General features: G+C 34.6%; 1 protein-coding gene across 3 annotated transcripts in view; it reads right to left on the reverse strand.

Annotated features, from left to right (window-relative positions):
- LOC125664110 (telomerase-binding protein EST1A-like) overlaps nt 1–19298 on the reverse strand; it is a 56636-nt gene continuing 37338 nt past the window's right edge. For 2 of the 3 annotated variants that reach the window (XM_056152662.1, XM_048896656.2), the window contains exons 9-20: nt 18598–18774; nt 18324–18385; nt 18057–18196; nt 17316–17571; nt 16588–16685; nt 15967–16070; nt 15057–15233; nt 12520–12660; nt 9702–9852; nt 8597–8805; nt 8080–8161; nt 1–2687 (exon numbers count right to left, since the gene is read on the reverse strand). In XM_056152662.1, the coding sequence (XP_056008637.1) occupies nt 2557–2687; nt 8080–8161; nt 8597–8805; nt 9702–9852; nt 12520–12660; nt 15057–15233; nt 15967–16070; nt 16588–16685; nt 17316–17571; nt 18057–18196; nt 18324–18385; nt 18598–18774 (1728 nt within the window). In that variant the 3' untranslated portion in view covers nt 1–2556. The other variant, XM_056152663.1, reaches the window with a different exon arrangement.

The raw sequence follows: 19298 nt of genomic DNA on the forward strand, positions 1-19298 counted from the left end.
AATTGTATACCTAATTTATTCATAAAGATTATATCAACTGTAAGATCATGATGATATGCTAATATTACACCATATTGGAAATTCTGACAAATTCATCAGAAACCTGGAGCATTTAATACATGTAACAAGATGTATGGAAATGTTTCAAAATACCACATAAATAAAATCACAATCAACTACTGTAATCAAACTGCACCCATTAATCCCAAAAAACTGCTCCGAACACCAGAATGATATTGCTAACAATGGAGTTAATTTTTAAAAATAAAAACAAAATATCTATATCTACTGATTTTAAACAAAGATTTTTAAAACGTGCAAAGCGGTTTCAAAAGAAACATTAAATAGATTTATACCCCTCCCCCACAAAAAAGCAAAAATCTAAGACTGTTTCCAACTCATGAAAAGGTTAAACACATTGTACATTTTCATTTAAAACTTATATGTATTTAGAAACTAATATTTTCCTTTATTGCTCAGAATGAACATGGTAAAATTTGATGCTCATGGCTAACTGTACAGATTGTAACACTAAGTGTTAGAGGTTAAGAACAGTCCACGACATGCCAGTACTGCATGAGAAGCAGGTCAACAACTTAAACACACTGTACATAGAATCACATTCCACTGACAGGGACCACAGCCACATTTATATGTACAGAATTCTACTCATAAAGACACAGTCCATGTACTGATTTCTACTCATAAAGACACAGTCAGAGTCCATCCATGGTACATGTATCCGTAGACTTACAGTACATGCACATTGGTCTTTGTCATGCTAACAGTCATAGTTTTATATACAGACACACCAAATTCTTTCCATGCAATTCTAAAACAGTTTTAAATCATTTTGTAATGATTGTACATAAAATGAATACTTAGATCAAATGCACACTGTATATATGAATTGTACATGCTGTAGTTTTGCCAAAATGATATCAAAACACAAACTATCTCGCCACTAGATGTATGTAGTAACCACGGCCACAGAACAGAGCTATTGTCTTCAATTCATGACATCAGAGATTTTCATGCCTTTGTATATATACTGCAATTTGCACTGATCAATTAGCGTTAAGAGCAGCTGCAGAATACCTATAACTAATTAAGATAATGTATTTATTTCTGCATGTTACAATAGCCCCCAACCAGGAAACACACCTACAAAAACTTCAGTATAATTTTCTGTTCCCAAATTGTGGTGAGTTGATTCTGTCTTTTCCTGTTAAAAAGATATTTTCTTGGAATTCAGTTTCATCAGAAATTTAACACCTAATAAAAAAAACATCGTTGATAATATAGATGATGCCAGAATACACATGATATAACGGTAAAATCATTCGAGGTGCGTACATCCAGACTATGACGTAAAATTGTATAACTCCAATACACAAAAGTACAAATGTAATGTAGACACAAATAAATTTCCTCTCTGTATCAAGGAACAAATTCATTCATGTCACTAAATATTTAATTAAATTGAAAAAAACCCAAAACAAATCCATTGAAATTTAAAGTACAATCTTTACAAGCCCCTCCATTTTTAGTCTTCAAACAACGCACACCACTTGGTTCTATTCAAATCCCACTATCTACATCTACATGTACCCTTGACAAAATTCTTTATCTTATAAGGAACTTAAAAAATTCAGAACATTACTGTCAATGAGTAAAACTACAATAAAACTGTCGGGCTAATCTTCTTTGCCATCTCTCTTTCTTCCCATGGAATAACACAGGGTTCTTCAACATGTAGAATGCAAGTGAACTATTTACATACATAGTATAAATAAATCTAAAAAATATATTTACTATTCTAATTTAACAAAGACACAATTATTAAAATGCTTTACAGAGTGCTTTGGGGTCAGGGAAAGAAAATTTAAAGCTACAAAACGGTAATTCAAACGAATATTCAAAGTTACTGCTTTCATTTGTAAGAATACTTTAGCTCCCAGATTGTTGATTCTAACTACCCAGTAGCTTCATCTGACAAGTTTTAAAGTATTCAAGGTCAATTTCCATCGGTGTCTCACTGTGATGGAATTTTTCCTCTTCTCAGAATTAACATTCATTGATATCCTCCCTGACATCACAATACATGTGTAACTTTAGTAGATGAATTCACCACAGTCAATAAATAGGGTTAAAAAGGTTTATATAAAACTCACTGTCAATGCAGTTCAAACACTCACTGTCTCATCAGTTCAAAAAGGTCACTGTTTAAAACTACACAGAGGAACAGCATCCTCAGAAATTCTCTGCAGCTACAAAATTTCTCTGTCGATGTAACTGTACGAAACAACATCCCTCCAATGTGTTTCCTCAAATTATATGGTTTAAGCTGGGAAAAGTAGAAATTTCCATTCAGTAGTATGTGGTATGCTATTAGTTGGTTTCTTGTACGGGCTGTTGTGACATTTAACACAAGCCAAACAGACAATTTTTTCACACTAGATAAAGGACATTAGCCGTTAGCTGACACACTAGGCTGACAATCCAGAGGTTTGTCCTCGTGCCATCAGAACTGATGCTCCCATTCCAATGGTCTGTTCAGGTGATCTTGCTCCACTTGAGGAACGAGAGAACATCCTTGACCGGCACGTTACAGGTATGAGCCTTCAGTCGTAGGTTTCTGTCATCGGTCAGCAGCACCACCTCTCTGTATAATCTCACCGGTGCATCTGTTCACAAAAGTACAAATGTCTGTAGTTCACAGAGGGGAAAGAAGTTCAAAAGCTTATATCTTAAATTTTGTTTTCAATACAAAATAATTCAAATCTTGTCAATCTAATATAGAGGCTGTTACTTATAAGATATTACTCCAAACACTCTTCTAATGTTCATTGATGAGAATATTGAAAACATGATATTGATTACATTTTGTATTGGTACATAATTATCAAAATTAGACGATAATTCATCATTTTTGTGTTAGTCAAATGTGTGGTCAAGTTTTCTTTATAACGGTTGTATTGTTTAGTGGTAAGCTTTAGTTAATATGTAAAATTTAACCATAGTCAGTAGAGTGGTTCCATGGCCTAATGGATAGCACATTCGCCTCACAAGCAAATGGCCCTGGGTTTGAACCTGCAGATTAGCAACTGTATTATTTCAGTTTATTTTGTATGAAAATTTTGAACGAAAACAGTGAAAATACACATAAGAAATACTGATATGTGTACGTTTATCTGTGCATTGTGCGAAAATAGTAACTTAACAGGGCATGAAATATCGAGGCAAAACCTAATGGGAAGACAAATACAGGCATGAGCTGCATATTCTCAAGACAAATCTTTATTCAAAATGGCTATGTATGACTTAGATAGTGTATTGTTTCAAAGTTTACAAGTCAAAGGGACACAACTGTCAAAAATTTTCAACCAGAATTATTCTTATGTTAGTGTACCTACATTGTATATACCAAATTTCATTTGGATATGTGCGTCCATAACAGAGATAATGAACAGAAACTGAATTATGAGGCTAAAGTGTAACTCTGTATGCCCCTGCCATTTCAGGGTGCATAAGAAAAACACTGAAACAAAGTTATATTGCATCATGCCTTTTGAAAATCATCAAAGGATTACTGCAAAAAAGCAACCTTTAATAAGTAAAATTAGTAGTCTGCTTCAAGCTACAGAAGTGAATAAACCTAGTATCTATGTATGGAAATAATTAGTCACCCGATCATTCACTATGAACCTGTAACACTGGTGAAGTTAGTCAGTGACAACATAGAGACAAGGTGACTGGTTAAGTTGTCCGGCCTGAGAAGCCATTGGTTAAGTTGTCTTTTGATAAAACAGATGTAATCTGGCCTGAGAAGCCATTGGTTAAGTTGTCTTTTGATAAAACAGATGTAGTCCGGCCTGAGAAGCCATTGGTTAAGTTGTCTTTTGATAAAACAGATGTAGTCCGGCCTGAGAAGCCATTGGTTAAGTTGTCTTTTGATAAAACAGATGTAGTCCGGCCTGAGAAGCCATTGGTTAAGTTTGGAATTTGATAAAACAGATGTAGTCCGGCCTGAGAAGCCATTGGTTAAGTTTGGAATTTGATAAAACAGATGTAGTCCGGCCTGAGAAGCCATTGGTTAAGTTGTCTTTTGATAAAACAGATGTAGTCCGGCCTGAGAAGCCATTGGTTAAAGGACACATCTCGTGTTTTCAAAGTATACAGAATTATATGCATTTTGTCTTCCTTATGCTTATAGAAATTAATTGTAATAGTTTGTTCACTGAAGTATTGCGATAATTAGCCACAATATGGACTTAAATCTAAGCCCCGATTTCAAAAAGCCTAGTTAATTAGATAGGTAGTCACGTGGTACAGTGACGTCATATGCGACCTTCGTCGATCAACTTGTTGTAATAGTAGTGTTAGATATTTTTTAAAACTCGGGTTTTAGGGGCCTAATTTATTTACCATGGATAACATTTATTTCGATGTTGACAAATTTCCCGAGTCTTATATCTTTTAGCCACCAGTGCATACAAATAGCGACCCAAATGTAGCGAGGAAAGCGAGTATGAAATCTGCATAAATTTGCGAGTAAATAATGTTTACATGGGATCACTGTCTAAACACTATTTGGTAATGCCATTTCTGTAAACAACTGTAATTAGCGTTGTTGCTTTTCTAAAATAAACAGAGCAATTATTATTAAATTTATTTTTGGAGAAGTTAGATAGGCCTAAATTATAATACGATTACGTACATGTAGCATTGACAACTAGGCCTACCGTCACGGGTGCATTTCGGGGAAAAAAATATAATAAAAATGATCAAAGTTATTGTGAAAATCACAATACTTTTAAATTATTTTATTCAAGCTCAATTTTATTAATCATTATTTTTTGTTATCTACACATTGTTACTTAGGAAGTGGGAGCGCGGCGTGCTGTTGTTGTAAACACGTACGCGTTCCTTTAAAAAAAAAATGAAAGCATTATAATTCAATTCAAAGTTGGGAAGTATCATATTTTATTATTTATAATTGAAAGTTCTATTAATTTCTTTTTTAAAACTACCAGTTGGTAGACACTGCTAGCAAAGTTCTGCCTATATGGTGTTACAAGGTGAAGGTCAGTTGGTGCGAGTGTGTATTGAATTTGAGAGCAGAACGGAAAGCATATGCGGTAGGCCTATATGTAACAGTGCGAAGCTTCGATAGAACCATTTTCTCGCAGTTTATATACGTCTTTGTCCAAGAGCTTGTTTGAAAAAGTATAGGGACAAATTCTACTGGGTTTTTTTTTTTATGGCAAAGTCGTTGTGCCAACAAAAAATATTCACGTCTTGTCCCTCATACCTTCCTTCGAAAATTGAAAAAAACACAGTCCAAATCATCTCTACTGACAGCAAGTACACCCTTAAACGGCACACAACACCCCAATGCAGTGTTATTTACAAGCCGTTAATGTGATAATTGTTTGTTTGTCAATTAAATCTAATCTGTTTATGAAATGGCTAACAAATGTTTTCAAATCTTCTCGCTCGAGGTCGCATATGACGTCACAGATAATGGCGCGTAAAATATCGAAGAAAATATGCATATCGCAAGATTTGAATTTCATCGCAATCAAACTCGAAAACTACGCAAACTGTTTCTTTTAAAACACATGTAAAGTAGTTTTAGGCATGAAATGAATTAATTTTGCTGAAAAAATTAAAAAGTTTAAAAACACGAGATGTGTCCTTTAAGTTGGAATTTGATAAAACAGATGTAGTCTGGCCTGAGAAGCCATTGGTTAAGTTTGGAATTGGATCAGATTAATACACAATGTCACTCATCACATTAGGCTTTCAGAAGATTTACTGTATAGTAAAGGGATTTTTTATAGCCAAAATGCATGGAGAATTTAATTTCACTGTTTTCGATTCACTCAGTCATTTTATGTTACTTTAGAGCAAAGACTTTTTGAAGTACATCTAAATTAGTCCAGCTTTAATTTTGCTTATTTTTGATAAAAGCGATATGAGTGAAAATAAAATGGGTGATAATTTCCCTATGGGAAATAAATCAACTCTTTTTCTTGTCAGTTATATTCCATTTGATGAATTGTTTAAATTGACAAAATGGAAGAGACTCAGATTTACAGTTTTTCCTGTATGGTTACAGAGAGTAGACAGAGATGATTTACATAAGTCAATGTTTACTGGGTGTAAATCTAGTTTGACACATGTAAAGTGACTCAGATCTAGCGCTACAAGTTCTGATAAACAAGTATCATCTTGGATTAGGGTACGTATAATTTTAACAGGACATGGGGTTTCAGGTCTTGACACTAAGGCACATCCGACTGATGGAGTCTTCTAAATGATAGGTCCGGTCGGGTAAAATGTCTGTTTACTAGTCCAACTGGTCGTGTTGAAAAAATAAACAAGAGACTTTATTTGAAACCATAAGTTATTTTAAAATGTACTAAACAAATAAGTATAAAAAATGAACAACACCTCTAGGAACCATTTTAAACCACGTGATGACATACATATGTAATCTCGATTTTTTAGATGTAATGGATAAGTCACCGACGGAAGTGATATTTTGTGACATCTACTCGTTCATTAAGAATGTTAATGTGTGTAAAGTTTTGTTTTAGATAAATAGATATAAATTGAATTCATTTGAATTTAAAACAATTCATTTTAATTAAATGTGAGAAATTTTCATCAAATTGCTTTGTAAACAGCCATTTTTCGCTGCTGACATACATGTGCGGGAATATCCCTATTCAAATACTCAAATCATCCTCACAGACAGTTGTCCAAAAAGAAAAATGGTCGAGGTCATTTTATTCTAATTGGGCTGAAGAATACATTTTGGTTCAAACTGAACAGAGAAAATATGGTTTGTCATTAGATTTAAGTATTCAAATAGATTATCAAATGGAGAAAGCATCAGAATGTCTTAATTTTTTCTGGAAAGTTTGGTCAAGGCTAGTGGATATAAGGTCAGGAATATTAAAAGTCATTTGAAGTAGCCCAGCTGGTCTAGTGCTCAAGTAAGTAAATGTCAAATCCTTGGTTTAATTCAAATACAAATGATGAGGTACTGTAAAACAACTTTCATTCGTGAGGTTCGCGAGAACCTCTTCATTGTGGATATTTCTCGCCGTGAACTAGACTTTCTTGTATGTTCAAGATTATCTTGGTCGCAAAAATTAGTCACCGTGAACCAGTTTATCACTAGTAAATCACAAAATAAAGTTGTGAATAAAAGTCGGTTTACAGTTACCCTGGTGTGGTGACTGGTGAGGTGATACTGATGAGGTGACTGGTGAGGTGATGTTTACGATGTGATATTGATGAGGTAATGTTGATGAGGTGATATTAATGAGGTGATGTTGATGACGTGATATTGATGAGGTGATGTTGATGAGGTGATATTAATGAGGTGATGTTGATGACGTGATATTGATGAGGTGACTGGTGAGGTGATGTTTACGATGTGATATTGATGAGGTGATATTGATGAGGTGATGTTGATGAGGTGATATTAATGAGGTGATGTTGATGACGTGATATTGATGAGGTGATCTTTACGATGTGATATTGATGAGGTAATGTTGATGAGGTGATATTAATGAGGTGATGTTGATGACATGATATTGATGAGGTGATGTTGATGAGGTGATATTAATGAGGTGATGTTGATGACTTGATATTGATGAGGTGACTGGTGAGGTGACTGGTGAGGTGATCTTTACGATGTGATATTGATGAGGTAATGTTGATGAGGTGATATTAATGAGGTGATGTTGATGATATGATATTGATGAGGTGATGTTGATGAGGTGATATTAATGAGGTGATGTTGATGACTTGATATTGATGAGGTGACTGGTGAGGTGATCTTTACAATGTGATATTGATGAGGTAATGTTGATGAGGTGATGTTGATGAGGTGATATTGATGAGGTGATGTTGATGAGGTGATATTGATGAGGTAACTGATGAGATGATATTGATGAGGTGACTGATGAGGTGATATTGATGAGATGATGTTGATGACGTGATATTGATGAGGTGATGTTGATGATGTGATATTGATAAGGTGACATCTGGTTCACTCACCTTTTTCTTTGGGCATGAATTCTCTGGCCTTGTCTTTACAGTAATGAAGACAACAGGAGAGAATGATGTCATCATTATTTCCCTACAACAAACAATAATTCACATTTCTATTCCCATATTTGTCTAATATTTGTCAACTGTGTGAGCAAAATGTGAAAAATAAACCACAGAAACATTTTCACCAGCCTGATTCTGCTGCATGCAAAGTCTGCTCTCCAAGAATTCTGAATTCCCAACAATATAGATATGATGTTTTATTTTTCTTGAAATGTGTTGAAAAAAGTATTTAATCAGATTAAAAACCTCACTCCCTTAGATCCATCCCCTAATACAATGAATCATCATGCACCAGTCTTTATATTCAGCATTATTTAAACCACATTAAAAATAGCTTTTTTGACATTACGTATTGTTGGTACATGAATAAGCGGAGTTTGACGTCTTTAATTATTGATGTTACGCATTATTGGTACATGAATACATGGAGCTTGACGTCTTTATCTATGGACGTTCTTACCCCGCTGGAGTCCCCCTCTTCACTACGGAATGAGATCGTCTCCAGAATGTTTCCTTTGGAGGTCAGAGCTTTAAGGTGAGAGTTCTTTTTCTCAAACTCCTCCTCCAGGAAGTCCACTGTCTGTTTTGATCTCTCTGCGACCTTGGTGACATCCGAGTCCCGTTGTCCTTCTTTGTTGCCCTTGGCTAACCCATCTAACTCATTAATGACTAAAACGACAAACATCAACGCCATCACTAACCCATCTAACTCATTAATGACTAAAACGACAAACATCAACGCCATCACTAACCCATCTAACTCATTAATGACTAAAACGACAAACATCAACGCCATCACTAACCCATCTAACTCATTAATGATTAAAACGACAAACATCAACGCCATCACTAACCCATCTAACTCATTAATGACTAAAACGACAAACATCAACGCCATCACTAACCCATCTAACTCACTAATGACTAAAACGACAAACATCAACGCCATCACTAACCCATCTAACTCATTAATGACTAAAACGACACAACATCAACGCCATCACTAACCCATCTAACTCATTAATGACTAAAACGACAAACATCAACGCCATCACTAACCCATCTAACTCATTAATGACTAAAACGACACAACATCAACACCATCACTTAATCTGTCTTCTACATGTGTAATAACGCCATCACTTAATCTGTCTTCTACATGTGTAATAACGCCATCACTTAATCTGTCTTCTACATGTGTAATAAAGAGGTTTTTGGAAATATCGAGATTATTAGTGGGAATACACCTTGGTGGGTGGACATGATGTCTACATAATCTGACGATGAGTTTATTATACACATGTACATGTAAGTTGTCATTATCTGTGCTCTTTTTGGGATTGGCAAACTGTTAGAATAATTATTTGAATTCCACAGTAACATGCGCTGAACCTGTAAGCGTTAATTGGGACCCGGTGTTTGGGATGCCTAATTTGTAATTCTACCCCTCAATGGTATGAACACTACATGAATGTTTAATTTTACACATTAAGGGTACCATCTTTGTGTTTATTTATAATTTTACACATTAAGGGTACCACCTTTGCGTTTATTTTTAATCTTACCTATTAAGGGTACCACCACCGTATACTTTTTCTGCTGAATTAGCTGTCTGAGGCCGGAGAAATGGTCAATAAAACAGTTGGTGTCTGGAATCAAGAAGATGGGGTGGATCTCCAGCTCAATACATCGATGACGGTCCTTTTCTATCAGTTTCTGAAAGTATACATGTACATAGATAAACAAAGCCATTCTAGAACCATTACCAATAATGAATAAAACAACATACATACATGCCAATAGGAAAAAATATGATATGAAAAACTAACAACTAGACAGGTAAAAACCTGATTTACTTGTGTAGCAAATAGCTTAGGAACCCGCAAACAGAACTCTTCTTTTCATGACGGTAAATGTAGTTGAAGTTCTTTTCAATGCTTAATTGAAGGGGAAATATTCGACGGAGATATGAGCGCTAAAACAACTTGTTCATAAACAAAGCGATACCTTTAGAAGCGCGGGGAAAACGTGAAGTACCATAGGCCTAGTGCTTTTACGACCTGCGACTCTCGCTTCTAAATGCCGAGTATTTGGTGATGGAGTAATAGATCGAACTACCAAAAGTTTACATTTTATGTTTGACGAAGCCAAGGCAGGGCTCAAACTCACGACCTCTAAGTTACGAAGCAAGTGCTCTACCACTGAGCTACCGCGACCAGTTGAGACATGAAGGTAAGTTTATAAGATTTTATAATGCCCTGTATTTCAATCAAACCTTTCAATACATATAGAATAAACGAATGGTTATCTCCACTTCATCATCAATATCATTATTGAATTAACTGGATTTTTTTTATATACATACATGTACATGCATCATGTGTAAGGAATGTAACGGTCACATGCATGTCCGTCACATTATCCTTATTATTGAAAGTACTTGCATATGAAATAGTGTTTTTGATTTTAAAAGATATATTTTGTACATGCATGTATACAAATTTCAATTCTGCTTATGTTTTAAAAGGGAAGAGAAAATGCCATGACAGATTAGGGTATTACATGTAAATACACCCTGTTTCACTGGTCCTGATCATTTATCCTACTGTTGTAGCCTGTTATGTTGACAATATCAACAGCACTTGCATTTCATTTTGCTGCTTTGCTCATATGCAGATATATGCATAAATTAATCCAGGTGTGCACTAAAATTCTGTACAAAAAGTTTATTCTTACAACAGCATTGTATATGTTTCTTCCTGTATCACTTCTCACTTATCTGAGAAAGATTTTATGGCTTTTGGACAAAAATATATGACAATTGTATTTAATTCAAACAATATTTTATTCACTAATAAATGAATGGGATTGGGGAGCAGGCATAGCCTATTTCAGCCCTCTCCCTGTGACAATTGTATCATTTTCTTACAAAAAGTACCAGGTTGTTTGGATCTTGCTATTTTAGGAAAGATAACTCTTCCATCCGGAATTTCAAAACCAACATTTTTTTTATAAAGTTTTTCATATACAGCTGTATAGAAACTTTTTTTCAATTTCACCTTTTCATATCATTCATATGCATGTGCATTTTCTATTTACAGAAGTTGGTACAGATTTAACCACCAGTTTTCAAGAAATTGAATTTTGATGTTAAAAAAAACAAACCTTTTTTTCCAGAAATAAATTTTTAAAAAATGATCACTAAAATCAATATTATTTTGTTTAATTTTAATTCAAACAACGTAAACAGGAATATCTCAAAAGACAAAATGAAGAGTTCTGGAGTATACAATTAAGAACTGATGAAATTCAATTTTCTTAAAACAATGAAACAAAAATTGTGAAAAATAAACGACAAATACTCGTGATCTGGGGTTATTACAGAAGTTTCTATAAATATATGAGGAGTTAGTACAGGAAAAATCACCAGGTGTATCATTCCACCTTAATGATCAAAATCTACTGTCGAATGTATTTAAAAGGTTTCACAAAAATATTAAGGTTATTCATTATCACAGAGGCTCATTTTAGACAGTTTATCATTAGATTTGTAAACAAAGATTGCAGTATGTTATTGTTTACAAAGTTTTCAAAAGAAACGGATATCGATTTAAGATGGTTAAGTTTATTGTATCTATCACATTTCAAGTATTCTTAATATGTCAAATGTGTCATCTAAAAGTTACATTTAATATGTCAAATGTGTCATCTAAAAGTTACATTTAATATGTCAAATGTGTCATCTAAAAGTTACATTTAATATGTCAAATGTGTCATCTAAAAGTTACATTTAATATGTCAAATGTGTCATCTAAAAGTTACATTTGTGATTGTGCAAAATTAAGATGCTGTAAATAACAAAATTAACATTGCACTGGTTTGCTTCTTAATATTAAAAGATCCGAGTCTTTGTTTACATAACACAGACTTAAGGCTAAAATATTGCTCTTATTCTTGCATTCAGAAGGTCAAAATTTTGGCTGCCAACATTAAATGAGTTATATTTGTAATGTTTAACATCAAAAATTAAAAAAAAAAAATTCAAAATGTGAACCAGTCCCTTTTAAAAAGTGTGGTGCAATACTACATATATGTGAAAGTTCAACTATATTCTGACAGACAGATTGATGGACAGGCAGAGGAATAGACAAATGGACAGACAGAGGAATGGACAAATGGACAGACAGAGGAACGGACAAATGGACAGACAGAGGAATGGACAAATGGACAGACAGAGGAATGGACAAATGGACAAAGGAATGGACAAATGGACAGACAGAGGAATGGACAAATGGACAGACAGAGGAATTGACAAATGGACAGACAGAGGAATGGACAAATGGACAGACATTGGACGGAGTTCTCTGGACATGTGGCTGTTACCTGAATGCTTTCTTTGTCCTTCAGCTGTTGTTCCTTCTTTTTCCTCAGTTCCTCTTTCTTTTGTTTCAGCAGACGTACATGTTCATTGTCCTCCGTTCCCTCCGCCGTTTCCTCCTCACTTTCAATGATCACCTCAGCTTCCTGTTATACACAACATTTCTCAGAATTCAGAATTACAATTCCATCACATTCAATTTCTCTAACATTTCTCAGAATTCAATATGTGAGCAAGAAACAACAAGAGGCCCATGGACACATCGATCACTGGAGCTGTTGCATTTTCACATGTAAAAATCTAAATGTTCTTGATAAGCTTTCAGATATTGGTTCATTTTTGAATGGTCATTGTATTGCATCACTTCGTTTGAAATTTCAATGACTGCAAAATGCACCACAGGTGAAAGATAGACAAAGCATGATAGAAAGAAAGTAGAAATATTCCTTTACAATTGATTTCCTTCTTGTTAACTTCATTTTTGAAATACTTTTATTTATTATATAAAATGAAATATTAAACTTGTTTTCATTTTTTCAATGCTGATATCAATTATGAAAAGAAAAACATCAACTGTACTTTTACATTACAACACATCTGATAGACAGGTTTTCCACAAAAAATAGTGATGGTATAAAATTTCCTCATACAATAATATCAAAAAAGTGTCTATAAAACTGTCTCTCACATATACATTACATTTTGTTCTCAGTTTTATTTTGTACCCAAATTGCACAAGTTTAATCAATGAAAACAAACTATATTTCTGTGTACATGAATGCAAGTGACAATACAATGTATTCATGGTTGTTTTGAAAGCTGTTCAGGTAGGTGTCACAATGTGAAGTATAAAAACACCACATTAATTTTGGCCTAATGACCCTGCCCTGACCCCAGAAATCGTGATATGAATAAATCTGACTCCACCTGAGGGTGCATGCATATAAACTGAACTTGCATCTTCATTGGATTAGAAAGCTTTCATGTAAGTTTGTGCATCTATAGTAGAATGATTATTGAGAGGATTTTGTAAACATTCCTTCCTAATGGCACCCCTTGGAGAAGGTCATGGTTTATCATTTGTGCAAACTTGATTCCCTTTTACCTCAAGATACTTTTCCAGAAAGTTTGGTTGAAAATTTAAAAATCTAACGAAAGACATCTATTGATGTACAAACACATACACAGGCAAGCTTTGATCAGGAAAGCTCACTTAACGTAGTTCCACACTCCTGTGACGTCATAAGATTGTGCAAAGTCAATAATTTAATGACTGGAACATAAATTTTGTTGGAATCTTTTTCAAGAGTTATTGTAAAAAATCTTGTTAGCCATAAAATATTTCAAAAGTCTTAGTTATATTTGAATAGTCAATGATGCGTTTCAAAATATTGAATCCAAGGACAATAACTCTGTTTTCATTAAATTATTTATCGAGTCCATTATGCAATAGATTTCCTATATTTTTCACAAACATTTTACCAAGGTGATAAGGAATTATTATCTGTGTCTTTTCATGAAATTACATAAAAGTTTAATCCATGAGTGGTTTTGAATAGCTCAGTTGTATGGTGCCAGACTTAGGGTTTTTATGGGGGTATACATACTCTAGAAGCTATAGATTTGAAATTATTAAGGAAAGGTATGGATTTTTTTCCATAAATAACTATAACAGATGTACATCTACTAATATAAACAGAAAAAATGATATGTAAACCATGCTATAAGGAAATTGTGTCCATATTTGTTTGTTTTTTAACATTTTGGAGAATAAGGCTAATTCAATAATTTTGCACTTATTATACTAAAACTTGATGAAAATATTGAAAATGACATGTGTTTTAGTTATTGACATGTTTCCTGATAAATAAATGCAATTTAAAATTTTTGTTGTTGTTTTTATTTTGAAATAACAACAGATAACTGTTTCCAATGAATTTCATAAAAATCTACATAGGGGTACATTACTTCAGTAGTGTCTGTAAGGAAAATAAATCTGGAAATCCTTAACTAATTTGCCTTTTCTCATTACTCTGAATGTTAATCTATTGATTCCAAACAAAAAAATGCTACCTAAACCCCAAAAATCCAGAACTAAGGACCCACCTTAAGCTTTCAGCTATCAGAACGATAAGAACCCTCACTGCTACAGCCATAAGTAACATACACAGGTAAACATTGTCCTAATGAAAATACTCCAAAATGGAACATAAAACAACATACAAATAAATAATATTGTATATAGGTATATTACCAGTAAACCCCCCCCCCCACCCCCCCCCCCCCCCCCCCCCCCCCCACCTCTCAGGAGCTTAATCTAAAGTGTCGCTTGCTGGCATCATTAATCAGGGTGCATATTCAAAACTAACCTACACACAAGGAATAAACATGCTGAAAATTGAAGTTCTATCACTTACAAAGTTTTGGGGGGTGACAAACAAACAGCACACCATCCCTAATTTCACTTCGTAGTCAACACCAGAATGACATGTACACGAGTATAACAAGGTAAATCACACCTGGCGATACAGAATTCACTTACCTCATCCGAGTCTGAAGGCAGGTCCCCATGGGGAGCCTCACTATAGTCAGTAGAGGGCGCCACTGAGTAGTACTCCTTCTTCACCACGTCAAACTCCAGCATGGGTGGCTCCACTCCACACAGGTAATCGGCAAACTCCTGTAACACCTGGATTCGAAGACAGTCACGGGCGATATCCTGCCGAAAAATAAAAAATTCTTACCCTGACTATCTTCTTAAAGGTGCAGGCCTTGGGGCAGTTATAAACTTTGTGGAAGGAAATCGATTTCAAATTTAAGTGACTTGCAGGGAAAAACTTTTTGAAAGACTACATGTACATGTATCATCTTTGAGTAAGTAGCTTTTACATTACCACCGTAAATCTTGAATATTTGTTGTATAAAACTATCTTGCAATTTTGCAGATCAAATTTATTCAACTAAAGCATTTTGGGGGGGGGGGGGGGGGGGGGGAATGAGAATATACTGCACATTCTAGCAAATTTGAATTCAAGAACACATTGTCAGGTCATGAAATAGACTATCCACAAACTACATAAATCTCTCCCATTAAAAAGTTGTGATCGGGGTATTTTTCACAATGTGTTCAATCTAAGGTTTTCAGCAGAATGAAAAGTTAACTTGTTCCCCTTTAGGCGGAATTGTCTATTATGGTGAGATGGTTCAAACCAGGTTTATTTCATAAACGGTACAAACTGTATTAGCCAATCTTAATTCATTGTGGAATATTTGATATGCATCAAATAATCTTGATTATTTATAATCAGTGATCTTGACCTTGCCCAAATGATTTTGCTTCCGGATATGCAAAATTTTGATACACTTGTTATAGCATTTTACAAAATTTACAGAAACAAATCTTCACAAAAATTTCCAGTTTATGATATATACTAAGCTTCTATGTTGGTTACCTTGTCAACGGTGCTGTGAACATACGCCACTTTTATTGGGGCACTCATGAGGGGAACAAAGCCCGACAACATTGTGTCCTCGAACAAAACAACCGGTTCACAGCCTAAAAACAGATAAATAGGTTCACATTCTGAAAACATATAAACAAGACAACATTGTATCCTCACACAACACAACCAGTTCACAGCCTTAAAACAGAAAATAGGTTTCTATAAACAGGAAGCTAACAAATTCAATACCAGGAAGCTAATACATTAATTACCACATTGTAAAATGGAAAGGGGGGGGGGGGGTCCTATAAGTAGGAAGCTAACAAATTAAAGACCACATTGTAAAATCAATGGTTTCTATAAACATGAAGCAAACACATTAAATACCACATTGTAAAATTGGTTATTTTTTTGACAAACCTACTGCCTTTGATTAAGAGATACTTAGGACATAAACTATATTTCATTTCATTTATTTTTAGAAACTACTACTTGTTTTTTTCTCAATTCTTTTTATTTTCAGAGGTGGTGGGGTTTACATTGTATAAATTAAAAGCATAGCTACATGTACATGTAGATGGTTATGCAGAAAAACTTCAGACAATTCCATACAATTAGAATGTTTCATACCTTCTATCTTATCTTCATACAATTTGACATGATTGATGTCGACATCCTTCAGAATGTTGGCAAACTTAGCTGTCACTTTCCAGACATCAGTACCAGGCCTGTGTTCAGTCAATAAATATCAGCATTTTAATAAGGACCAAACATCAGTACCAGGCCTGTGTTCAGTCAATAAATATCAGCATTTTAATAAGTACCAAACATCAGTACCAGGCCTGTGTTCAGTCAATAAATATCAGCATTTTAATAAGGACCAAACATCTGTACCAGGCCTGTGTTCAGTCAATAAATATCAGCATTTTAATAAGGACCAAACATCAGTACCAGGCCTGTGTTCAGTCAATAAATATCAGTATTTTAATAAGGACCAAACATCTGTACCAGGCCTGTGTTCAGTCAATAAATATCAGCATTTTAATAAGTACCAAACATCAGTACCAGGCCTGTGTTCAGTCAATAAATATCAATCTTTGTGTAATAACAAACTATTCAGGAGTGGATCAGGAAAAGAAGTGACGAAACATTGAGGAGCGGATCAGGAAAAGATTTCAATAGAATACAGAGATAATCAGTTTACAGCATGAAGTATCAAAGTACAGAAATTGTATTCGGTCATTTCATTCTTTGTCTACCAGCATGAATAATCTACATGTTTAAGTTCACTGTTCTATTACTTCTATTACAGTTATAGTGAAATAGATCAATGACAATCTTTTAGACAGTTGTCCTACCCCAGCGTAGTGTCCCTGAGCGATGGTGGCGGGTTCCACAGTTTAAGGTTCGCCAACATCCAGTCTGTCCACTTCTTGACACCAGGAATTAACTCCTCCAGATCGCGACTAAACATGTGGCAGGGGTAATCTGAGGAGGCTAGGTGTTTCGTTAACTCCAGGGCACAGCAATCCAGGAGAATCCCGAACATATCCAGACCCAGCTGCACCGCATGTTCCTGAAGCTCCGACCGGAAGTCCTCAGCCATTGAGAGATCTAAAAACAGGATGCGAAGGACCAGAGTCATCAATATGCTTAGTTTGTACGGATTCCAAGAAAACAATTTGTCCTGTTACAGACATAAACGGGGGAAACAAATACCATATAAATAATGTCTTACGACTCTTCATTACTAAGCACACTGTATTCACTCACATAAAACTGTTCTTAAAAGATCTAGATGTTGTGAGATTTAAGTTTCATTGTCTGTAACTAAACAACAATTAATTTTAATGGATTACAAAGATGCTACAAAGATGACAGTTGGAATTGAATCTCAAAATTGCAGATCATTACATATCACATATAAAAACTTGGAAAGTTTTCTTGTTTGAATAATTGTGGGCAAATACGTGTACCTGTAATGTAATGCATGCTAATACGTGTACCTGTAATGTAATACATGCTAATACGTGTACCTGTAATGTAATGCATGCTAATACATGTACCTGTAATGTAATGCATGCTAATGAAGCACTAACCTTTTAAAGCTGTATTTTCTATGGCAAACATGTTAATGGCCATCAGTTGAATCAGTCGGCTGGGAGGCAGGGCGCCATATCGTAACAGAGCCTGGAACTCCTTCAACATCTGTCCACAACTCTCAGGAAAGGACTCTCGTCTACAAACAGTAGTTCTCAAACATAAAGCTACCATAGCAACCAACGTTTTGTTTAGAGCCAATCATTTATAAGACATAAAGATGTAATGATAAGACACAGACACAGATTTATCTCGTTAAGACTTACCCAACTTTTGTGAACAGCATTCCATGAACATTGAGGAAGCTCAAGTTGAATCTTTTGTTCAGCTACAATAACAATCATTTTCAATTAAATACATGAACACGTATATCCAGATGCATGTACTTTCCAGAGGAAAAGAAATCACTACGAAATTCCATTCTTAAAATTGCTGACAATCCATTTTTATTTTGAGTAATGTCCAATGTATAACTGTTCATCACATTCACAAACATTTGATAAAAGAAACAGATCTGTTCATTATGAAATCAAGCCTGACCTCTACAGCCTCCAGTTTGTCAAGGTCGTCGTCCTCTCCCTCCTCTGTCTTACCCTCTGAGCTTGTCCCATCAGGTGACACCCAGATTTCGATCCTCTGTCCATGGTGTGACCTTTGAGGGGTCAGCTTCCTGACTTTCTCTCTTTCCTCTTCTTTCTTTTGTTCCACAGCCAGAGTCTGTTGTAAAATGGTGACATTGCATTACATGAAGTAGTTATGAGTTGCACAGAAGATGAACCCAAGTGGTCATCACCTTTAAAAGATGAAACCCATTTATGTATTGAATTGGAAAATTTAATTTTACTTGTTACACGCAATTTGATTGGTTGATTTCACTTTATCAACATTCTTTATACCGATCAACAAAGTTGCCCTTTAATCCTGCTATATGACGTTATAGGAATGACGTCACAATACGTTTGGCTGTTCAGTTTCCATTTTGTTGCTACGGTGATATTGATTTGTGTCATATAAAACTTATATTTTCCTTAGAATTTTCCATCAAATAATATCAAACGCTGTTTACTAAATTGAATTATAAAGACTGAAAGTAATCAAAGTAAGTTTGGACAGTTTACGCAATTTTATAAACTGTTTTGCAGTTTATAATGAGTAAACTGCCCCGACTTACTTTATATCATATAAAACAGATAAAAATTACTTTCATTCCTTAAATAAATCAAAAATAAATTGTAAAAGCT

The sequence above is a fragment of the Ostrea edulis genome, chromosome 1 (assembly GCF_947568905.1).
Source record: "Ostrea edulis chromosome 1, xbOstEdul1.1, whole genome shotgun sequence".
Lineage (NCBI taxonomy): Eukaryota > Metazoa > Mollusca > Bivalvia > Ostreida > Ostreidae > Ostrea > Ostrea edulis.